Raw genomic sequence first — 24,574 nt, forward strand, 5'->3', positions numbered from 1 at the left:
GAGAAATGACAAAATTACCTATACATGTACATATACGACACCTGTATAAAACTGAACTTTTAAATAGCAGGCTTTAATTTTTTTTTAATTTTAATTTTTTGCTTTTTAGGGCCACACTTGTGTCATATGGAAGTTCCCAGGCTAGGGGTCGAATTGGAGCTCTAGCTGCCGGCCACAGCCATAGCCACAGCCAAGTGGGATCTGAGCCACGTCTGCGACCTACACCACAGCTCCCGGCAATGCCAGATCCCCGGCCCACTGAGTGAAGCCAGGGATCGAACCTGCATCCTCATGGATACTAGTTGGATTCGTTTCTGCTGCATCCCAGTGGGAACTCCCAAACAGCAGGCTTTTAAATGCAGATAACCATTCTCATTCCATAACGGGATAATCATTTCTGGTCCATAAAGTAAACTAATACCTATTTTCCCAGAATTGTCATTATATTAAAATAAAAAAAGATGCCCATGACCTTCAGGCACATTGGTGTATTTCTTACCTTCTCTCTCCAAAATGAAACAGTGGCAACATTTTCAGAAAACCAACAATGACCTAAGAAACACATTTAGCATAAACTAGAACAACCCTACGGAGAAGAAAAGTAATAGAAAGAAATGTATTTAGAGTTTCGCTCACTCATTCAAACTCGTGCTTAGTTTGAAAGGGTATAGTCATGAACCACATAGATGAGCTTCCCTGGCCTCATGGAAGTAGGAAAGGTAGGTATGAACGAATAATTACAATACCTGTGTGATTTAATAGAAGTCATCTAACTGACACTTAGAAAGCAGGGAAGGCATCCCTTAAAAACAAGTATAATTCAACACATGAAGGATCAGTTGGAGTTTGGTAGGCCAGGGCAGAAGTGGAGGCAATATATCTAAGAGAACGGCAGGTCTGAAACAGGAGGTGAGGGCTAGCACGAAGTATTTGAAGAAGTGGAAAAACGTACAGCTCTTTGGCAAATTCAGTCTATGTGAAGAGGGAGGGAATCTTGGTTCATTCAACTGAAAAAAAATCTCTCAAAGGAGGAGTTCCCGTCGTGGCGCAGTGGTTAACGAATCCGACTAGGAACCATGAGGTTGCGGGTTCGGTCCCTGCCCTTGCTCAGTGGCATTGCCGTGAGCTGTGGTGTAGGTTGCAGACGCGGCTCGGATCCCGCGTTGCTGTGGCTCTGGCATAGGCCAGTGGCTACAGCTCCGATTGACCCCTAGCCTGGGAACTTCCATATGCCGCGGGAGCGGCCCAAGAAATAGCAAAAAGACAAAAAAAAAAAAAATCTCTCAAAGGAAGCAGCATAATATCAGTTTCCACTACCAATTTCATGCCCAAGGTGGTCAAAATTGATGAATGGTAACCAGTATAAAAAGCATTTGAATGTGCTAATTCATGCTATGTAATGTGGCTGAAACTTGAATGCAAATAATATTTAATACATTTGGATCCATCTAAGCCCTTTAAAGATAAAATTTTAATTTTATGAATATTAGCATAAGAGGAAGGTTTTCTCTCCTTAAAAAAAAAAAAAACCCTAAAAGTCCAATGGGTTAAAACTGTGCTCCAAATTGCTTAAAAGTTTGATTGCTTGCTATAAGACATACCATTTATAAATAAAACATACCATTTACAAAAATTTTCATAAAGATACATGTATTTGTAAATCATTAAGTGCTTTTCCTTTCACAGGCCACTTCTACATTATCCACATTCCCAAACTCCAGTACTCTCGAGGCCCTAAAGCACAAACCTAGGGAGTCGGAAACAGACTCCTCCTATGGACACATTCTATTCACCTAACCAAAAGCTGAATGTTGAAAAAGATGCAATTCATAAATTGCTAAATAAAGGCTGAGGCCCTAAAAATAAAACCATAAAGTTCTCTCTGCTTTTCTCAGGGAGATCTGCTGTTGAGAAGACCTGTCACCTGGAGAGATTGCTCAGGGCTATGAAAGACAGAACGCCGGAGTTCTGAATGCCTACACACAATGACAGTGAGGAATACAGAAACAGGTCTGACTTGGGCAGTTCAAGTTCCAGCTAAGTTTCTGGGCTAGTTCAGCCCAGCCCTAGGACCAACGAGGATCCAAGGGGTAAGGTCGTTGGACTAATTCATTCCCATCTGTCTGGGCAGATTGAAACCTAATTCTCCTTTCTCCCTTCCTTCATTTCCTGTGCAGTGGGTAAGATCCCAGAGCCAGCTACCAAAGACCCAGGACAAAAACATTAAATATGGAAGGGAAGGAGTTCCCACTGCAGCTCAGTGGATTAGGAACCCAATACAGTGTATGTGAGGATGCAGGTTTGATCCCTGGCCTTGCTCACTGGGTTAAGACCCAGCGTTGCCTCAAGCTATGGCACAGGTCGCAGATGTGGCTTGATCTGGTGTTGCTATGGCTGTGGCATAGACCAGCAGCTACAGCTCTGATTGCCCTCCTAGCCCAGGAACTTCCATATGTTGCAGGTGCGGCTGTTTAAAAAAATAAATAAATAAATAAAACATGGAAGGAAAACCACTTAACACAGCTCTTTTCAATGGCCAGGTACTAGATTACCTTAGGGCAGTGATGGCTTGGAATAACAGAAAAGCTTCCTATAGGAGCTTTCTTTTTGAGAAGCACAGTGATGCCAGATGGCTAGTGACAAAAAGCAATCTGACTCCAAAAGAAGAGAGTCTTGATGAAGGAGCTGTCTACACAGTTTAATCTCTGTTAAACATTTCTCGGAGGAGGAGGACTTTCCTATTCACTGCGGTAGTCAACTATCACCGCTTATGTGCAGTGGTTGCCTACATTTTAAAAAAATGAAGAAAAAAAATGACAAAAAACAACAATCCTGTCAGCTATAACATGGGCTTTTGTAAAGTGGCTAAGGATCCCATATAGCAGTTTATATACTAAGTCCACACCTCCTCCTTCTTCTCTTCCAGGTCTCTTTTCAGTATTGGCCAGCTCTCCATTCTCTAGCGTCACCTACTTCTCACAGGTTACAGAGATTTGGCCTGCTTTCCCCTTCCTTTCAAAAATTTGACACCATCTAGAACTCATCCTAGCTTCCTACTTCTAGTTACCCCAGAAAAGTGCGCTATTCTTGAAGGGCCCTCTGGCTGGAGAAACATCCTAATAAACAGGGGGTAGAATTAGAGTAACAAGTATAGAGATTCTAAGAACAATTAGCTTATAAACAGAAGTTTTCAAAAATACGTACTTGAAATAGAACTGTTTGTGACAACCAAATATCCTGAATATGCTAGGAATATTCAGATTTTAAAAATGGTCTTTAAAACTCATTCTATTATTGTAGCACCCAAATATTTCTGCCAGAAAGCCAGAGAAAAAAAAAAAAGGAACCAAAATTTTTGGAGTTCCCATTGTGGCTCAGTGGTTAATGAATCCGACTAGGAACCATGAGGTTGCGGGTTCGATCTCTGGTCTTGCTCAGTGGGTTTAAGGATCCAGCGTTTGCTGTGAGCTGTGGTGTAGGTTGCAGACGCAGCTCTGACCCCAAGTTGCTGTGGCTCTGGTGTAGGCCGGTGGCTAGGGCTCCGATTGGACCCCTAGCCTGGGAATCTCCATATGCCGCAAGAGCGGCCCAAGAAATGGCAAAAGGACCAAAAAAAAATTTTTACATGCTAAGGATTTCTAGAGGTTACTAAATATCATTGTTTATGATGTGGTATTTATGATCACCTTTACTTGGCTTGTTCTGGGTTATGGCAAATGAATTCTGAATATCAGGAATCAAGGCATTACAACTATTAAAGATTTATCCCCAAAATGGAATTATAATTGAGAAGCTGACTTCTAAAACTAGAACAACTTTTCTTTTGTATGTTGATTTTGTATTATGAAACTTTATTAGTTGTAACAGTTTTTGGCTTTTCTTTTTCTTTTTTTATCTTTATGTATATATTTTTTCTATTGTACAGCACAGTGACTCAGTTACACTTACATGTATACATTCTTTTTTCTCATGTTACATGTTCCATCATAAGTGAGTAGACCGAGTTCCCAGTGCTACACAACAGGATCCCATTGCTAATCCATCCCGAAGGCAACATTCTGCATCTATTTACCCCAAGCTCCCAGTCCCTCCCAGTCCCTCCCCTTCCCTCTTGGCAACCACAAATCTATTCTCCAAGTCCATGAGTTTCTTTTCTGTAGAAAGTTCCTCTGTGCCATATATTAGATTCCAGATATAAGTGATATCATATGGTATCTGTCTTTCTCTTTCTGACTTACTTCACTCAGGATGAGAGTCTCTAGTTCCATCCATGTTGCTGCAAATGGCATTATGTCGTTCTTTTTTATGGCTGAGTAGTATTCCATTGTGTATATATACCACATCTTCCCAATCCAATCATCTGTCAGTGGACATTTGGGTTGATTCCATGTCTTGGCTATTGTGAATAATGTTGCAATGAACATGAGGGTATATGTGTCTTTTTTAAGGGGAGTTTTGTCTGGATATATGCCAAAGAGTGGGATTGCTGGGTCATATTGTAGTTCTATGTATAGTTTTCTAAGGTACCTCCACTGTTCTCCACAGTGGCTGTACCAGCTTCCATTCCCACCAACAGTGCAGGAGGGCTCCCTTTTCTCCACACCCCCTCCAGCATTTGTTATTTGTGGACTTATTAATGATGGCCATTCTGACTGATGTGAGATGGTATCTCATGGTAGTTTTCTCTAATAATCAGAGATGTTGAGCATCGTTGCAAGTGGTTGTTGGCCATATGTACATCTTTCTCGGAGAAATGTCTACTCAGGTCTTTTGTCCATTTTCAATTGGGTTGTTGACTTTTTTGCTGTTGAGTTGTATAAGTTGTTTGTTTACTTTAGAGATTAGGCCCTTGTCAGGTGCATCATTTGAAACTATTTTCTCCCATTCTGCAAGTTGTCTTTTTGTTTTCTTTTTGGTTTCCTTTGCTGTACAAAAGCTTGTCAGTTTGATTAGGTCTCATTGGTTTATTTTTACTTTTATTTCTGTCGCTTTGGGAGACTGACCTGAGAAAACATTTGTAAGGTTGATGTCACAGAATGTTTTTCTTATGTTCTCTTCCAGGAGTTTGATGGTGTTTTGTCGTATATTTAAGTCTTTCAGCCATTTTGAGTTTATTTTCATGCATGGTGTGAGGGTGTGTTTCAGTTTCATTGATTTGCATGTAGCTGTCCAGGTTTTCCAGCAAAAAGACTGTCTTTTTCCCATTTTATATTCTTGCTTACTTTGTCAAAGATTAATTGACCTAGGTGTCTGGGTTTATTCCTGGGTTCTCTATTCTATTCCATTGGTCTGCATGTCTGTTTTGGTACCAGTGCCACACTGTCTTGATGACTGTGGCTTTGTAATATTGCCTGAAGTCTGGGAGAGTTATGCCTCCTGCTTGGTTTTTGTTCTTCAGAATTGCTTTGGCAATTCTGGGTCTTCTGTGGTTCCATATAAATTTTGGACTGTTCTAGTTCTGTGAAAAATGTCATGGGTAATTTGATAGGGATTGCACTGAATCTGCTGATTGCTTTGGGTAGTATGGCCATTTTTACAATATTAATTTTTCCAACCCAGAAGCATGGAATATCTTTCCATTTCTTTACATCTTCTTTAATTTCCTTGATAATGTTTTATAGTAGAACAACTTTTATATTAAATAAGTTATTGAGCTGTTTGCAAGAGGAACTTCCATGTACAATATACTCAGCACAGAATATGTTAGAGGTGTAACTTTCTGGTCATTTGATTGAATATGAGATGTGAGACCAATTTGTTTATGGTTACAGGGCACAGATTACTGCCAGGCTAAGGACCAACAGCTTACTGTCCATCTCAATGAGAAGCAGCAATGAAGCTGTTGAAGATCTAGGGCCAGATTTCATAGTTTACCATCCGTCATTGTTTTTTTTTTTTGGCCATGCCTGTGGCATGTGGAAGTTCCCAGGCCAGGGACTGAACCTGAGCCCACCAACAACCAGAGCCACAGCAGTAACAATGCCAGGTCTTTAACCCGCTGTGCCACAAGGGAACTCACATCCATCACCTTTCAAAACCATAACCATAACCATAATTGATGATTCCATTAATTCCATTATTGCCATGCTAAACACTCACAAGGGAAAAGTAGATGTTCTTGTTCATATTCATTCTCTCTTTTCCTTCTTTCTCTCCATATACAAACATCCTAGAGTATAAAGTAATATAAGTAACATTTGGTTCAATTCTGGAGTGAGCCAGAACTAAAGTACTATTATTCAATTTCTGTTTTTAAAACATATTTCAATAAATTTTAATTCTGAGAAGTTATAAAAACAATTTCTAAGATATAGAATGAAAAAGGAAACACATATGAAAGAAAATGTTGAATCTCTGCAGCATCATTCTGTATAAATCTAATCTACTTTTATGCTCAGACAGTTTTAAACAGCACAGAAGATTCAAACTGAAGCATTTCATAGGACACTCAACTACTGAGTAACTATGTTGCTTCCAAGGAGTCAACGAAATACTCAGTTGCCTTCCATTCAGGTTTATCACCCTAACAGAAAAAAGAGCTATTGTGTCCATTAGCTATCTTCTTTGAAACTGCCTCTTAGCAGAGAGGATTTACAATTTAGATACACATGATTATAACTGTCTTTTTCACAGAAAGTATAACTTTTGAAACAGATATATGGTAAATGTCTTATTTTTGTTTTGTTTTGAATCTCCTGGCATACAAATTACTATCAACTCTCACAGAACTTCTCAAAGACTTGTTAAAGTTTAACCAATTCATAAAGGTTTAAATCAAAATCACTCTTAAACTCCTAAGCCAGATAAAAAAGACTGTCAAATAAAGAGAAGTGCTATTGCAGATGTAAATTTTCATGCTCCCTGTCCCAAATGATGACAAAAATTATTAAAAAAAAAAAAAAAAAAAGGAAGGTTGGTTTTTAAAGAGGCAAAAGTGAACACTACAGGGAATAAATCCTAAATTCTCTTTAATGGGTTTTACATGTAAACATTTTCTTTGACAGCAGAATGACTAAATTTTTAACGACTGCCTTTTAATGAACAGTTAAAGCAAAGCAAATACGCTGAAATTAGTGCATTAGTACTAAGGCAGAGTCAAAATTCTTTTTTTTCTTTTTCTTTTTTTTTTTGAAGAAAAACTGCAGTGTCTAGGATGGCTTGTATTCAGTGTTGGGTTTGAATTCTAGCTCTAATATTTACTAGTTTTGTAGTCCCAGGCAAGTGGGTTATCCTCTATGAGTCTTATTTGTAAAAAGGGGATACTAAAATCTATCACACTAGATTGTTGTCAAGACTAAATGAACAACAGGAAGAGACGTCTAGCACAATTCAGGCATTCCCATTATCTCTCTTCAGGTAGATTAGGAAGATAAGATTTCTTTCTGGGGGGAAATACAAGTGAGCCCTTCCTCAATTTTCAAAACAGAATGCCAGCTTGGCCATCTGATAACCTGGTTTCTAAAAGCAACTGGATGGTAAATTAGGAACGTATTCTTTCATTGCCTCATCTAAGAGACAACAAAGACGTAGAAATATGCTGAGAAAGTAAAGTCCATTATACAAATACAATTGACCTAAGAGATCTAAAGAATAAAAGCGATACTCTGCCCAGGTTCAAAGACCCTTAGGAAAGTAATCACGTCCAAATGATTACCATGCAATACTCTTAGGTTTCTTCTTGTCTCTCTGTGCGATTGAAGCCTCCTTTAATATTTTGATTTGAAACTAATTTAAATTTTATACAACCATTCCAGTGAAATAAAAAGCTTTGAAATCTATGCCATCTGAGTTGTTATGGAAACAATGGAGTGGAACACTCTTGCCCTTTTTAATTCCTTTGCCAAATAGAAACAGATCAGTTTGGAGTGCCAAGTGGACCCTCAGCTTTCTGTATTATCACTGTTCTTCTGCAGGGTGATTTACATCTCACTAAGGAAGTGTGAAAGCCTTAAGGCCAGATTGTTTACTTTTTTAAATTATTCTTTATCTTGAAATAATCTCAAACTTACAGAAATGTTGCAAAAATAGTACAAAGGGTTTCTCTGTTTATCTTAAATCCAGATTTATCACTTGTTAATAACATTGTCCCACATGTTTCTCTCTCTCTGCATATTTCTTCCTGAACCATTTGAAAATAAATTGCAGACTTCTCCTCATCCCTAAATACTTAAGTCTTTATTTCCTAACAAGGACATTTTCTTATACAACCACAGTACAATTATCAAAATCAGAAAATTAATATTGATAAAATACTATTATCTAATCTACAGGCTTAATTCTAGCTGAGATATAACTCTGAAATACCTACCAATAACCTTTTATTTCTGCATAATCTTTGACCAAGGAATCATTTAGATCAGGGGTCAGCAAACTATAGCCTCTGGGCTGTTTTAAAAAAAGTTTTACTGGAAAACAACCAGATTCATTTATGTATCGTCTCTGGCTGCTTTAGAGTTAAAACAGCAGAGATGAGTAGTTGCTACAGTTACTGTATGAATCACAAAGTCTAAAATATTTCCTAACTGGCCTTTTATAGAAAAAGTGTGCCAAACCATGATTTAATAAATGGGTGTGAATATACACATACTGCCATTATAGATTTCTTTAAACATCAAAAAACTGGAAAAGGTCTAAATGTTCGTCAATCAGACTGGTGAAATAAATTATGGTACAAAGTGGAATATCATGCAGACAAGAAACAATAATATGTACAGAGACAAAAATATGCCCTTAGTACACTGCTTAGTTGGAAAAAAAAAAAGTAGGTTATAAATTACACAATCTCATTTTATTTTCATTTAAAGAACCATAAATATAGCTTTCTGAATTATATGGGCAAAAAAATAAAATAAAGCTCATACCCATTTCCAAACATATATATATCACTTTTATAGAAATTACCGATTTTATTGTTAAAATATGCAAGTTGCCTCAAATTTCAGAAATGAGTTTACCATCACAAAAATTCAAACTCTACTTCACGATACCTATTTATGCTTAATGGTTTCTTACTTAGACTTCTGATACCATTCTCAGTGTTCATCAATTCAAGAAAGAAAATTCACACATCATTCATTTAGAAAACAAGCCATCTGTCTATACACTAAGAATCACTTGATAACCTCTAAATAAAATGAATTACCCAGAAGTAGTCTTTATTTACAGTGATTAATTAAACATTTTTATCCCTTTCACTATAGAGCATACTGTTTATATATAAACATCTTTCAAATAGAACCATGTATTTGTCTAGTACAGCCTATTATCAATGTAAATCAATATGCTTACAAATAGGAAACGCAGCTGTTCCCAAACCCATTTTAAACTCTATTCATGTTCCATATTTCTGTGCAGAAATACACACCACCTTATGGAGATACTGATTTAATAGGACATATGAATTAAGTATTGCTGTTGCCCCTTTCCACTTGGCTGTTGTTTTTTTTCTTCTTACACTTGGCTGTTTGAAGATGACAACACAAATTTCAACCTGGTTTTACTTTTAGCCTATTCATCTTAAAGTACCTTCAAGTAATAAATGATAACATTTCAAAATTATAGTTAAATGCAAAAATGAGTGCTAGAGATCTCTACTACTTCGTAAATGTTCTAAAATTATATTAACTAAAGACATCTAGACTTTGTTTCCTATGCTATGCATTAACACTTATTATTTCTAAGTTCTTAATTATCTTAAACGTCCCTGAAATGTAAATGTCTGTCAATGCTCTACCCTCAGTTGAGACAAAAAAAAAAAAAAGCCCCAGTTGATCTCTATCCTTTTTATAATAGCCTTTAGTAAACTTGCTGATAGTCTTAAATGTTTCACTATTTGAAACTCTTGTCTTTAAAACATGGACTGAATGAATCAGTTTTACTCAGACTGCAGTAAACTGGAGGTCTAAGAAACAAAATCCCAAAACAATGGTTAAGTTTCATTACTTCCTTAACTTGTTCTCAAAAGCTTTTTTTTAAAAAAAATACTTAAATTCTTGCTACTCTTTTGTGAATCATTTTGCTTCTCTTTATCCTACTTGAAAGAAGAAATCTAAAAACTATTTGGAGTAATTTATATACTCCAAATAAACTGTTCAACTTACCAGATATTAAAATTTCAAACAACAGCACTGAAAAATACTAAAATCAAGCAAAATAATCACAGCAGCACATCAAAAAAAAAAAAAAAAAATCCATCTCTAGACTGACCTTTGATCAGTGATGGTACCTCACTGCTGTACCCCATCACTGTGCCTAAACTTCAGCATATTCAGAATGAGATCTCCTTCCTCAAGGCTCCTGTCTTTCTGGCTTCCTCTCTCATTCTCACAAAGCCCCTTCATTGCCAGTAATATTAGAGCCACAATGATTCCATTTTCCATGTTCTGGTTCAGCCTTTCATTACCTCTCACCTCTTCTGTTTCAAGTCTTTCCTTGTCAAATCATCCTTGCTTGACCTTACTCATTTGCTGCCAGATTTAGTAAACGTCTTACCACCTCCTACAAGCCAGATACTGTGCTAGACATTTTATTGTTTTTTTTTGTTTCTGTTTTTGTTTGTTTTGCTTTTTAAGGCCACACACACGGCGTATGGAAGTTTCCAGGCTAGGGGTTGAATTGGAGCTGTAGCTGCCAGCATATGCCACAGCCACAGCAACACAGCTCACGGCAACACCAGATCCTTAACCCACTGAGCGAGGCCAAGGATTGAACCCGCCTCCTCATGGACACTAGTTGGATTCGTTTTCACTACGCCATGATGGGAAGTCCAACAAGACATTTTAATATACAGAATCTCACTTATCCTTACATCACCATATTCTTTAGTCAACCTGGACAATTCAATGTATCCTAAACATACTCATATATTCTCTTTATTTGGGTTTATCCCATGTTTTCCACCCTGAAATGCCTTCCCTACCATTTCAAAACCCTACATATACTGTGAGGCTTGGTGCAAATGTTACCTCAAAATATTCTTCCCCAAAAGAATGTCACCTCCCTCTCCACAGAAGCTCATAGTACTTTAATTGGAAACTCTCGGCGTATTTATATGATAATGCTCATCAATATTACTATGATGTGATACTGCTGAGCTTATTTCCTCACTGCTTTATCTTCCTTGAAGGAAAGGACCTCATTCTTATTGCTTTGTACCTCATACTCAGTTCCCTCTTTCTCACACTCACAGTGTCTTACATTAACTGATTTGATTTGGAGAGATGATATTCCCATATTTTAACCTAAGTTCCTACTCTTTTCACAGAATTTCACAATCATATTAAACACATTTAGAAAATATGAGACAGAAACCTGCATCCCTCACTTCTAACCAAGATGAACTTTAAGAATGGAAATGCTTCATAGGATTTACTACTAAGGCTCAAAGGCACTTAGTTTATTTAAGAAGCTGAACTATAAAATGTTATATATGGTTAAAATTTCATTAAGTCCCTACTGCATTCTCAAATATTGTCAAATGAAACTAAACCAGAGTTTTCATAAAAACTGACATTTTCAAAAAAGCTTTATTTGCTTTAATCTTTCTCTTCCTTTTGACAAGATTAAGACTGTAAATGGCAAATGGTTAAATAGGCACACCAAAATATTATCTGCAAGGCATCTGGCCTTAAACAAACACACCAAAATGCCAACTCTGAAGCATCTAGCCTAATGCATTTATAAACTTGTCTGTCTCTGATATTCTTACTTGAATATCAAAAAAAAAAAAAATCCATCTCTAGAGTGACCTTTGATCAGTGATAGTACCTCATTGCTGTACCCCATCACTATACCCAAACTCTTTCAATTCTTACTTGAAATCACATTTCTTTAGGAAGCTCTTTTAGACTCTTTGTATGTATATTCAACAATTCATGGATAGATATTATTCAGCAAGAACTTCTAAAACTCTCCAAAATTAAAAGGGAAGGCGAGTAAAATTTTAGATCCCACGGTCATTTTATTTAGGCTATGTTGAACTATATGTACTGGGTAAGAAGTTCTGTTATTTTTTATACTGCCATTATAGCATTATGCACCATGTCTGTAAACACCTCACTCTAAAACACAGGCTTTTCACAGAAGGAATACTGAGCAGTAAATTTCATTTTGTGGACTGTTTCAAGCTAAATTTTTTTTTTCTTTTCAGGGCTGCACTTGCAGCATATGGAAGTTACTGGGCTAGGGGTGGAATCGGAGCTGCAGCTGTCAGTGTACTCCACAGCCACAACAATACCAGATCCGAGCTGCATCAGTGTCTTATGCCACAGCTTGTGGCAACACTGGATCCTTAACCCACTGAGCAAGGCCAGGGATTGATCCCACATCCTCATGGATACTAGTTTGGTTCTTAACCCACTGAGCTCCCATTGGAACTCCTCAACCTAAATATTTTTATTTGCTTAAAGCACATATCAGAGATAGCCTTGAAGGGAGAAAAGAGAAGAAACGTGACTAAGTCATGGTGAAATTACGGAAGAGAGTGAAAGGTAAATGGAGGCTCATAGCTAAATAGATAGCCTCAGTCTTCCCAGGAACTGGAGAGTATTCAACCCACTAACTGCCAAGTGCTGAAAGCAAAATAATCATGGCATCTACTGCAAAGGAAGATACTGGTAGAGATAACACCAAACAAGTTATCATAAAAATACAAATGAAAACTCCCAACTGTGAGAGATAGCACCAAAGAGTTTCACACTCTTTGGTATACAGCTGGTTCGTGAATTAGTAAGGGACTGATAAGAATACAGACAACCCATAAGTATTTGAAACAGGAATTTTAAAAACAGAAAAGTTTAATGACATGGTAATCTGAATATTATATTGTACACTGCTTCCCCTACATCTGTGCTGTCTGATATGGTCACCACTAAGCCACATGTGGCTGAGCACTTGAAACTAAGATGAACTGTGATGTGCTGTAACTGTAAAACATGCACCCAATTTCAAAGAGTGTATTAAAAAAATCACCTTAATTTTTATGTTGATTACATGGGGGAATGACAATGTTTTACGTGTATGGGTCAAATAGAAGATTAGTAAAATTGTTACTTGATAATTTCTATTTTAAAAATGTGGCTATAAGAAAACTTAAAATTACCTAAGTGGAATGCATTTTATTTCTACTTCACAGTGCTATTTTAGATCATTTGTGAAAACAGATCCAAGTCCTGGACTCAATCATTCAGGATATTACACCTGGTCATTTTTACCCTGTGTCTCATATCCTTAAGGCAGATCTATCTGTGACAAAATATTCTCCCAGTAATTAGATGATCTGAGAACCTTTGGTATGGCTCTTCATACTATCCAAAAGTTGAAAATGCATTTTGTTTCCATTTCTTCTATATGTTTAGCATCTTCACATTAGACAGGAAAGATTTTTCCTATATATTGTATTTTCTCCCAACTGACTAATCCAAATGTTTCCTGTATTCAGAAGCCCTTTTACTCTGGAAGTAAAGGGAGAACCACCGAATTCTCCTCTGGTAAGGCATACTGCCTCTGATTCAGGCTCAATCTTCTTAGGCAACCAAACATGGCTGCTTTTATTATGAAGCCACTTCCACTCAAATCCCATCTCCCCATAGTTTCAGAGCTCTTCCTGCCTCTACTCTAAAATGATTCCAGTAACACCACTCCCAAATTGTCTCCTAATTATCAGAATACCATACACAGTCTAATTTTTATTAGAGGTAGTGGGATTTATTGGAACAAGTACAGATCCCATCGGCAGAAGACTTTGACTTGTATATGATAAAAGTATTTCATAGATTCTAAAGTATTACATATGTGACATACTTGGTTCACATGTCTCTTTTCCTACACTGATAGTTCTCAGAAAGCAGGCATCATCTCTTCAAATTGTCTAACTCTAAGGGTGTGTTTAAAAGAAAATTGAAGGGTAACTGATACAAATTACTTACCTCTCAGAATCATCTTTCAAAAAAATGAGGATTTGATAGGGAAGAAACAGTGGAGAGAAGGAAAAGTACCAATCTAGTCAAATCAAAAGAATGTCCAGAATATAGATGAATTCTTCTGACTTCATAATTTTGGAGGCGGCTGACCCTACCTAAAGCTCTTCTCCTAGCAGTTGCCAATTCTGAGTTGCCAGTTGACACCATATAACCCTCTAAAAGGAGTACATTCATCCCGACTAAGAGTTCCAAATTACTATTTATGGATTCTCCCCAACTTTTAGTCAAATGCTCTTTAGGAATTTATTACTTCTTAATTTTTCAGGCAGATCTGAAATATCATGACATCTCCTACTGTCTTTAACCACAGTTCCCTCTAGTTCCTGCATATTAGGCTACATAAGACATAAAGTGCTTCCAGTTCTTTTTATACCAAACGCATGACTGTTCCAGTACCTTTCTCTTGTCCATCTACTACATTCAGGGAAGATTCCTTTCTAATTCTTCTCCTTCGAAGGAAGAAATTCAATATTCTTTCTTCCTCTTTGATAGTAACTTATTTATGCTAATGTACTGACTTCACAGTTATTTAGATTTTTAACCTTCTATCTCTAATTAGAGAAGGAAAGATTTGACCATTACAAAGGACAACTGCTATCAAATGTCTGAGTACATAATGTGGTAGGATGGAAGGAGAGGGAACAGGGTCAGTATCCAAAAAATGTATGTTAAAACATTTGGTCTGGCCCCTGATGTTTTTCCTCTACTTCAGAACTCTCAGATTCAGAGGTTGCACAGCTCATTTTCGTGGTGCCTTCTTCTCTTCTCCCCAAATGATCTCAGGCATTTCAGGCTGCACCAAGAATAAAACAACATTTGAAGACTCCAGTGACAGTGTGGACAATGACAGAAGAGAAGACATGGACGGCACAGGCAGGACAGATGAGTGAGATTAAGAGAAAAGAACATTTGCTGATACCCTACTTTACGTCTGGGACTAAGGAGAAAGCAAGGGGATGGTCAAGGATGAGGGAGCTCCAGTTCTGGGAGGGTAAGACTCAAGATCTCTCCCTCTTTAAAACCATGTATGTCTATGTGTCATTTATGAGATCTATCTGCTTTATTATGCAAACAATAATGACTATGTGTTCAAAACGTTTATTGTATGTCAGATTAACTTTATTGTGAATGTTATTTGCTAAATTCTATAAATTCTAGAGTTACATAGTTGTTTTCACAATTTCCTACTGAAATGTCATGGCCTGAAACTTTTGGGGTTTTTTTTTTTTTTTGTCTTTTTAGGGCTGTACCTGAGGCATATGGAGGTTCCCAGGCTAGGGGTTGAATCGGAGCTGTGGCTGTGGGCCTACACCATAACCACAGCAATACCAGAACTGAGCCTCATCTGAAACCTGCACCACAGTTCATGGCAATGCCAGATCCTTAACCTGAGTGAGTCCAGGGATCGAACCTGCGTCCTCATGAATACCAGTCAGATTCGCTTCTGCTGAGCCACAACAGGAACTCCTGAAACTTTTTTAAAATCTGAAAACTTCTTAAATTTTTCCTTAGCGAAAGGGAAGCAAAATTATCATCAAAGGGAAAGCAAAATTATCATCAACAAACCTGCATAATGCAAAATTATCATCAAAGGGAAGCAAAATTATCATCAACAAACCTGCATAATGCAACAAACAGAAATAAATCATAAACTGTCTTGTCTCTTTTTGTGTAGGTAAACATATTTTTAGTATTGACTGTTGGTTCTTACAAGATGATCCTCTACTTTTTGTTTAAGCCTAATTTCTAATTTATTTGCTATTACAGCTTATGGAATTCATATGAGGAATCTTTCTTATTATTTTTCAAGAACAAACACTACCATTTATCCTATTAGCTCTTTTGGTCTGCAAATGAGCTGATAAAGAGGACACTGACCTGAGTGATTTGAATCCAAACTTTCCTTGATTTCTAATAAGGCAGGATAAGGTTCTATGCAAGGTATTTGTTAAATTATTCTTTTCTATTATTCCCTAACATCCCAATTTAAGAAAAATTTCCTTAAAAATAAAAAGTCATTAGGAGTTCCCATTGTGGCTCAGCAGGTTAAGAACCCAACTAGTCTCTGTGAGGTTATGGGATCCCTGGCCCCGTTCAGTGGGTTAAGGATCCAGTGTTGTCACAAGCTGTGGTGTAGGTCACACATGCAGCTCGGATATGGTGTTGCTGTGGCTGTGGCATAGGCTGGCAGCTGCAGCACTGATGTGATGCCTAGACTGGGAATGTCCATATGCCACAAGTATGGCTGTAAAAAACAAAAACAAACCAATGAATAAAAAGTTATTAAATAAATTTGATTTTTTTTTTCTTATGGCAAAACTGTGGACTGGCCACCTAAAAGGTATTTATAACTCTTTTCCTTTGTCTTCTACTATTAAGGCTGAAAAACTAAAATGATTCCCCATACTTCCTTACTGTTGGGGGAGGCCATGTGATTTAGTTCTAGCCAGTGAGATATAAATGGAGGTTCCAGGAAAGCATTAAACAATCCAAAACCTGGCTGACATGTCCCTTTGGCACGCCTTACACCTCATCCTTTTTCTTGAAAGGTGGACACCTAGGGTCACAATAGACATCTTGTAACCATGAGGACAAAACCCAGGGCTATGGATGAGGCAGGAGGAAACCAGTAAAAGTCATGCTCCTTGACTGACTCCACTATTGTTTGGTTGCTATACTAACCCAGGGCTTATCACACAAGACTAGTAAGTCCTTTCCTTGCTAAGCCACCATTCATTAGATTTTGCTAGTACTTGCAGTGATTGTATTACAACTGTTTCATCTCCACTCCTCCCAACATCTGTGCAAATACTACTAATTTAAAACTTTCCATTTATTATTGGTCTTCCCCAATTTAACTGTACAAAAAGGTACATTATGCTTCAAAAAATGTTTTAAAGGCTCAAGACATATTTAAAATATAAAATTAAGTTTCTTTCATTTTGCATATTCAAGAACTTGGTGGCTAATTTCCCTTAATAAATTTCAAAATTAAAAAACACTGATTTAGGAGTTCCAATGCAGTGCAGTGGGAATAGATCCGGCTAGGAACCATTAGGTTTCAGCTTCAATCGCTGGCCTTGCTCAGTAGGTTAAGGATATGGTGTTGCTTTGAGCTGTGGTGTAGCTTGCAGATGTGGCTTGGATCTGGCGTGGCTGTGGCTATGGCGTAGGCTGGCAGCTGTAGCTCTGATTTGACCCCTAGCCTGGGAACCTCCATATGCTGTGGGTGCAGCCCTAAAAAAAAGCAAACAAAAAAAACATGATTTAAACCTGAATATTTATTTATACAGAGATCACCTCTAAACTCATCAATAAATACTTTTTAGCGTACTTATTTTTTAATGATGTACTTTTTTTCTAGCCAAATTTGCAAAATATCTCAAATAATCAAATCCTATTCTGCAATGCTTTGGTCTGGCCCCTTGTAGTCTTGAAAAACACTCTAATTCTCCTCCCTAGAGTTATTAAATTCAGATATATGTAATTTAATGCCTGGAGCCACTTTAAGTGCTGCTGACATTTTTGACACCAAATATAATTAGTAAATTAGAATTCTTTCTCCAAAACTATCTATGACAGATGCTGAAATCTAAAATTATGACTCAAGATTAAAGTCTTGCTAAGCTTTGCTGTAAAATATTAAAACTGTCTAATCTCATATTTTTCCAAGTATAATAACGGAATAGAAAATGCCAATAGCAATGGCAAATTATGACCATTTCCTACCCAGAGAAAATAATATTGCTTTGCTTTCTTTCTTTCTTTTAAGGGCCTCACCTGTGGCATTAGGAAGTTTTTTTCCCAGCCTAGGGTTGAATCAGAGCTGCAGCTGTAGGCCTATGCTACAGCCACAGGAGGGTGGGATCCAAGCTGCATCTGCAACCTACAACACAGCTCACGGCAACGCCAGATCCTTAACCCACTAAGCAAGGCCAGGGATTGAACCTGCATCCTCATGGGTATTAGTTGGGTTTGTAACCCCGCTGAGCTACAATGGGAACTCCAAATACTGCTTTTTATGTATTTATTTCAGAACAAATTGTAAAGTTGTGCCCTACACTTTTATTTCTCTGAGAAGTTGCTTCAAATTGTTGGGAGATATAACTTAAAGAATGGTGGGGCATGAACAACTGTAAGAAAAAGGGGAGACGTTCCTAAAAAAACATTATTTTGACTAAGTCATTCCCATGCCCCAAATCCTATGCTCCCTACTACTTTTATACATTCAAACTCTATGGGTCAGCCCATCCTCTCTTTCCAGCCTGCTTCTCCCTACTTTTTCACACTCATCATAATTACTCTATTTACTCTGAAACAATCTCACACTACAATTTTTACTATAAGGATGTTCACAACCATTATTACAAAGAGAAACCATGAACAAATTAAAAGCCAAAGGAACATTCATAAAAATATCACATAACTATTAAAAGTCATATTCTTCAAGAACATGGTGATATACTTATGTACCTGGTTTGAAAACTGAGAATTATGACTATTTTAAAATATGCTATGAAGAATAAAGATTACCCTAGAAATACCAAAAAGCATGTTACCACTACTATAAATCAGCTAGACAAAACAGTTTAAAAATACCTACTCACCTGTACAGTGAGCACATGACAGAGACTGTTTTTCTAAATATTGGCTACATATAATAGAGGACTGGCTATATTGCCACGAAGAGTTAAATGTGATAGAAACAGCTAAATATCTACCTTATTAAATACAACTTTAAAGAACACAATTACAACTTCTTCCTGTAAAAACTTACTGATGTGCAAAATAGATCCTATCTTAAAATAGTCTAAAAGGTAACTTGAGATGTCTGGGAGTTCCAAAAAGCACTCTTGGAATTTTATTACATTTCAAACCCATAATATGTCAATATATGCTTAGAAAATGAAACAAATTTTCTTTAAAAAAAAAAAAAAGGCTGTAAATCCCTGCAGGGCAAAGTTTTTTTTTATTTTTTTCCTTCCCTCTTTTAGCCGCAAAATTCTGGGATTCTATTTTCATTGTGAAACTTCATACACTTATTAATAAAGAAACTCTGTAGATAACATTTTGATAAATGTTCTAAATCCTTTAATAGACTACTAGATTTATACAAATTCCAGGAAGCAGGTCAAAATTACTATTAAAACCTCTATGTTGAGTATTCAATAAATACCAACTCAACTTTGGAAACAAATTGGCTAATAACCTAGTGACAATTTTTATTTAGGACTCCAAAGAACCCAACCCAAGAATTCAAACATGTCCAGTTAAAACATGTTGAGAGTAAAGCACTGTTTTTGTTTATTTTTTAATTATAGCACTTAAAGTATTTAACACCTTTACATTTTTTCTTGCAATTAAGGCGACAGTCTCTTTTGAGAGAGATCAAAAAAGAAACTCTTAAGTCCTTCCCACACCAGAAGTATGCCCCAAATCTATTCTCTTCTTTCCATTTCCTCAGCTACCACCTAAAGTAGCTAACACTTCCTCTAACTGTCTCCTAGCTGATCTGATTTCTCTGCAGGTTTATCTCTGTCCACCTATAAACCTTTCTACAGGCAGACAATTACCAAACCTCTTCCTTGTCTGGACACCACAAAATCAGGGTCTTTTCTTGTCCTGAACTGTTTCCTTGGCATCTAACACAGTGCCTGGTACACAGTAAGTGCTCATCTAACATCTGATGACTGAATGAATGCTCTGAATTTTCATGCCTTCTAAGGTGTTTAGAATCATTTCCTTCTGATTCCATAACCGTGAAACAATTTTAAAGTTATAAAAGGAAAGTTAGTCAGACAAGGTTTCTTATGTAAGCAAATACTACAGTTTTACGTGATTCATTTCATTATGGATGTACTGTAACAAGGCAAATAAAAGCTGTTCATAATTATTTGCACATGACCAAAAACAACTCTAGAATACAAAAATATTAATCAAACAACACTTATAGAATACAAACTTTATACAAATGTAAAACTATATAAATCCATTTTACCGTCTTAATAGAACTCCTTTGTTTCTCTTCCCAAACGCCACTGCTCAGCTCAAGTGTGCAATGAATATTTGCCTCTCTATCATAGGATCCAAAAATAAGTAACCTGCAGTACAAAAATAAAACAAGGAGACTATTATACCAATTATATATATTGAAATTTTTCTTTCTGACCATTATACCAAAAAGTAATAAATTATTCCATTAACAGAGGAAAAAATTTAATCAAATATTTGGCACACCCTCTAGTGGAAGGCTGAAGTAAAACTAAAATTGAATGAAATTCCAGGACAAGCAGTTTTTCAGCAGCTAAATCAAAAAAATTGAAAGTACTATCTATTCATGAAGTAAATAAATTGAGCAGGTATCTATACACAGTAGCAAAAGCTACAGATTATTACATAAGGCTGTTAAATTTTAAAATTAAGTTGCGGAGTGATATGCGTATGTATATATGTATATATATTGTGATACCATCTCTGTAAAAATTAAATCGCACACATGAAATAGTATGATATAGTTGCTTATGAACACACACACACACACACACACACATTCTCTATCTATTAATATGACCTTGGGCAAATTATTTAACTTCTCTAAACCCATCTCTTCCTCTGGAAGATTCAAGGCAAGAACAGTACTCACCTCTTAGAGCTGTTGTGAGAATAAAAGACAATGCATATAAGGCATTGAGCATAGTTGTAGCAAACAGTCAGTGCTCAATAAGTGTTTATTTTTCTATTATCTTTTCAAGGAATAATTGCATCACCTAATTTTACTGTTTAATATTCAGATATAAAAAGGAAATCTTGGGTCCAATCTTGAGATGATATAAAGCAGTTTTTCTTACTGAAGAAAAAGACTGTTATCCACATATTCAACTTCCTTTTTGTCTCTTATAAATCAGAATGTTAAGTCTGCCAATGTTTTTAGGAGTAAATTTGAGAATAGCTTTAGTATTAATCAACATTCCACTGCTACTCTAATACTTCATCAATACACAAAGATTAGGAGTAGGAGTGAGAAAATAAAGATAGATAAAAGATATTAGAGCAATAAGAGAAAATCATGTCTTAAGACTGGAGAACTCAAGCAAATCATGCCCATACCTCACAAATCAGCTTTATAAACTAAAAAGCCTGAATAAACTCAAGGCAAAAAAGTTCCTAAATTTAAAATTTTTTAATCTTAAAAGGAAATTTAAAATTATTAATAATGTGCTGCTAAGAGCATTAAGATCCATAATTATAAAATACCGAGTGTAGAAAAATGAGAATTTTCATTCATCAAAGCTCTGCTGCCACCATCTGTTCAAAAGAACAAACTACCTAAAGGCCTTTACTATCAAGCGGAGAAGGCTATGCACCAGCTAGTACTCCCCAATTCTCATCAGATGTTACAGAATTCAGGAATGAGAAAGCGTAATTCTTGGAAATCCTACCCAGAAACCATAAATCATCCCATTTTTTAAATCATAGCTCCTTTTCTATGTTTTAAAAAGTTACAATAAAAATCACTCAAGATGAGTCTCAGACCTAAATGTCTAAGAAAAACCTAAGAGCAAATCTTTGTAACCTTGGACTAGGCAATAGTTTCTTAAGGTAGGACACTTAAGAAAGTAGCAAAAGAAAAAAAAAAAAATGAATGCGACTTTATTGAAATTAAACTTTTTTTTTTTTTCTTTTTAGGGCTGCATCCACAGCATATGGAGATTTCCAGGCTAGGCGTCAAATCAGAGCTGCAGCTGCCAGCCTATGCCACAGCACAGCAATGCCAGATCTGAGCCACATCTGTGACGTACACCGTAGCTCACAGCAACACCGGATCCCTAACCCACTGAGAGAGGCCAGGGATCGAACCTGCATTGTCATGGATACTAGTCAGATTCGTTTTTGCTCAGCCACGATGGGAACTCCAAAATTGAACTTTTTGTAAGCAATCCAAAGAATGGGAGAAAAAATGTGCAAATCATGTATCTCATAAGTGTCTAGTATAACCCAATTTAAAAACGAACAAGAGGAGATCCTGCTGTGGCGCAAAGGGATCAGTGGTGTCTCTGGAGCCCTGGGACACAGGTTCTTTTCCTGGGCAGGTAGAGGATCTGGCATTGCTGCAGCTGTACTATAGGTCAAAACTGAGGCTCATTCAGATCTGATTCCTGACCTGGGAATTCCAAATGCCGTGGGGCAGCCAAAAAAAAAAAAGGATAAAAAATATGAAAAGATATTTCTACAAAGAATATATGCAAATAGCTAATAAGCACATGAAAATATATTCAACATCATAAGCCACCTGGGAAATGCCAATCAAAACCACAATGAGAAACCATTTCATACTCACTAGATAACTAGTTAAAATAAGACAGTAACAAGTATTGGTGAGGATGTGGAGAACTTGGAATCCTCACACACTGCTGGAGGGGTTGTATGACCATGCAGTCAACTTGAAAACTATTTTGGCAGTTCCTTAAAAAGTTAACATAGAGTTAACATATGACACAGAAATCCACTCCTAGGTGTATAACCAAGAGAAATGAAAGCAAATATTCACACAAAACCTTGACATGAATGTTCATAACAGCATTATTTATAACAGCCGAAATATGAAAACCTGTATGTCCAATTAATGAGTAAATGTGGCATATACATACAGTGGAATATTATTTGGCAATAAAAAGAAATGAAGTAATGACACATGCTAAAACACGGATGAACTTTAAAAACATGCTAAGTAAAAAAAGTCACGAAAGACCACATATTGTATGATTCCGCTTATATGAAAGTGTCTGGATACAGGCAAATTTATAGACAGAAAGTAGGCTCTCGTTACTTAAGGGCCAAGGGTGGAGGACTGGGGGACTAACTGCTAATAGGTATGGGGTTTCTTTGAGAGAACAAAAATGTTCTAAAATTAGATTGTTACACACTGAATCATACTCTTTAAATGGATGGATTGTATGGTATGTGAATTATTTCTCAATAAAGATGATTAAAGAGAAAAAGAAATATGAGTGTTCATTAGCCTTATACTAAAAGTTTCAAAGATTGGTTACAAAAATATGACAAATGTTTGCTTTATCATTACTATGAATCAATACATTACAATAAGATTTCTTTTCTTTTGTCTTTTTTTTTTGTCTTTTTGTTATTTCTTGGGCTGCTCCCATGGCATATGGAGGTTCCCAGGCTAGGAGTCAAATCGGAGCTGTAGCCACCAGCCTACGCCAGAGCCACAGCAACGCAGGATCTGAGTCGTGTCTGCAACCTACACCGCAGCTCATGGCAACACCAAATCCTTAACCCACCGAACAAGGGCAGGGACCAAACCCGCAACCTCATGGTTCCTAGTCGGATTCGTTAACCACGGCACCACGACGGGAACTCCTGTCTTTTGTCTTTTTAGGGCTGTACCCGCGGCATATGGAGGTTCCCAGGCTGGGGTTGAATCGGAGTGGGGCCAGGGATCGAACTCTCAACCTCATGGTTCCTAGTCGGATTCGTTTCCGCTGTACCACGACAGGAACTCCAGCAATGTGGGATCTGAGCTGCGTCTGCGACCTACACCACAGCTCATGGCAACACTGGATCCTTAACCCACTGAGCAAGGGGAGGGATCGAACCCGCAACCTCATGGTTCCTATTTGGATTCGTTAACCACTGTGCCATGAGGGCAACTCCTCCTACTCCTTTTTCTTAATGATGAGAATATTTTGTCTGATTATCCTGAACTTGGTTTTGCCATTGAAATAGATACCTCCTTTATTAATTCTGATTTTAGATCTCCTTGTGATTTTGTGTCAGAGCATCCCACAAAATTCACTTCTTCTACTGTTCACATTTCTTCTGTTAAAGTACTTATGAAGATCTGTAGCCTATGGTGAATAATCAAATACTGGAAAAAGCCAGCTGTCATCGCCAGTACTCTAGGAAAGCTAACAACACTACAAAGAAACATACATCATAACTGCAAATTTAATAAGGACTTATTTTGCTTAAAAAATATTTTTTTTAAAAAAGTATTTTTTAGGATTTGTGTAAGGTATACTATGTGTATAAACATCTTAATATTAATTTTATTTGCAAGAATGACTCACCATTAGCAAATGACTGATTTGCAAGAATGACTCACCACAGTCAGGGCAAAAGAAATACCTGAGACTAATTGTGACTGTTTTTCTTCTACAAGCACCAGATCTGGTCCCAAGGACATCATTCCTAGTTTAGCATTTCCTAAACCTACTTTTGGCTTGCAACCAGTGGATTCTTTCAACGACTAATGACATTATGTTGACTGTTTTTTGGTTTTTTTTTTTTGTCTTTTTAGGGCCACACCTGCGGCATATGGAGGTTCCCAGGCTAGGGGTCTAATTGGAGCTACAGCTGCCGGCCTACGCCTGAGCCACAGAAATGCCAGATCTGAGCCGTGTCTATGACCTACACCACAGCTCATGGCAACGCTGGATCCTTAACCCACTGAGCGAAGCCAGGGATCAAACCTGCAACCTCATGGTTCCTAGTCAGATTCGTTTCCAATGTGCCACGAAGGGAACTCCTATGTTGACTGTTAATATTTAGTTCTTACAGAAGAATAAAAATAG

The 24,574-nt window shown here is 37.0% G+C and overlaps 1 protein-coding gene across 1 annotated transcript in view; it reads right to left on the reverse strand.

Annotated features, from left to right (window-relative positions):
- Nucleotides 1-24,574, reverse strand: part of PDZD8 (PDZ domain containing 8) — a 105,716-nt gene that overhangs the window by 23,933 nt on the left and 57,209 nt on the right. The window contains exon 3 of the mRNA XM_047762715.1: nucleotides 19,978-20,080. Coding sequence (XP_047618671.1) covers nucleotides 19,978-20,080 — 103 coding nt within the window. The remainder of the gene's footprint in view (nucleotides 1-19,977; nucleotides 20,081-24,574) is intronic.

This window comes from Phacochoerus africanus, chromosome 15 (assembly GCF_016906955.1).
Source record: "Phacochoerus africanus isolate WHEZ1 chromosome 15, ROS_Pafr_v1, whole genome shotgun sequence".
NCBI classification, from domain to species: Eukaryota; Metazoa; Chordata; class Mammalia; order Artiodactyla; family Suidae; genus Phacochoerus; species Phacochoerus africanus.